We start from the raw sequence: 1,022 nt of genomic DNA on the forward strand, positions 1-1,022 counted from the left end.
AAGCAACGAGTATAAAGAGACAAAGTCTGTCAAAGTTGCATCTATTTTTCCCCAGTGAGCAAATCACTCAGTTTGCCCTTTAATCTGCTCGTTACCAAATGGCCATAAACATAACGCCCTATGTCCTACTAAACACATGTTCCTGTTCTCATATTAAGATTTTATAAAATTAAGTTTCCATTCTGCCTAAGCAAGAAACAACAAATAAAAGAGCTGCATTTGGAAATAGATGAAAAAATAAATCAGACCTCTTATGCAACCCTTTGCTCCCTGCGGCCCTGCTTACTAGTGCTTTCCCCAACCCCAAAAAATGATGAGGTTTTTGAAGACCGTCAGCTGGTTTCAAAGTGATAAATTTAATCTCAGTCTTTCATACTGTCAGCCCTCCTAGGTACCTTTTCTTGTTGCTTCGTGTTTACTGCGTTGGCACTCCGGTGGACAGCTTGCTCAGCGTCATCTTTGTCCCGACATTTCTGCTCGTAGGTCTTCTTTGCCTTCGTTGTTACAAAGAGGCAAGTGAAAAAATAAAAAAACCCAAAGAGACAAGTGAGCAGGTCACAACGCTGGGAAGCAGCGCCTCAGCCCTCTGAGCCCAGAAGGAGTAGGCCACTGCTCGGGAGACCATGGACCCTCACGAAATAGATGCTCCATCTTGTCAGCCTCTGAAATGTCCTCTGGCTCTAGCCTTCTTCCAAATTCTGGACAGAGTGCCACCTCATCACAGAAGTAGTAACTCCAATTTATGGTTTTATTTATAACTGGGAATTGAACTCAGGACCGCACACTTGCCAGGCGAGCCTGAGCTACAAGACCCTGTCTCAGACGACAAAAAGAAAAAGAAAAGAAAAAGAAAAAAAAAAGAAACTTTGGAATAGTAAAAGAAAAATAAAAGACTATGATAAGAAAAAAAAAGAGTTAATATAATAGTTTTCCTCTCTCCTATAATTTTTCTAAATTATTTTTCACAAGGGAAGGAAAATATACTAATTTTAGCTAAATTCAGCTCTAAATGTAAGTAGAAT

The 1,022-nt window shown here is 39.9% G+C and overlaps 1 protein-coding gene across 1 annotated transcript in view; it reads right to left on the bottom strand.

The window, feature by feature from the left end:
• The window catches only part of Pstpip2 (proline-serine-threonine phosphatase interacting protein 2), a 124,870-nt gene that overhangs the window by 15,801 nt on the left and 108,047 nt on the right, over positions 1 to 1,022 (bottom strand). The window contains exon 7 of the mRNA XM_012514515.2: positions 396 to 494. Coding sequence (XP_012369969.1) covers positions 396 to 494 — 99 coding nt within the window. The remainder of the gene's footprint in view (positions 1 to 395; positions 495 to 1,022) is intronic.

The sequence above is a fragment of the Octodon degus genome, unplaced genomic scaffold, assembly GCF_000260255.1.
Source record: "Octodon degus isolate 3935 unplaced genomic scaffold, OctDeg1.0 scaffold00003, whole genome shotgun sequence".
NCBI lineage: Eukaryota > Metazoa > Chordata > Mammalia > Rodentia > Octodontidae > Octodon > Octodon degus.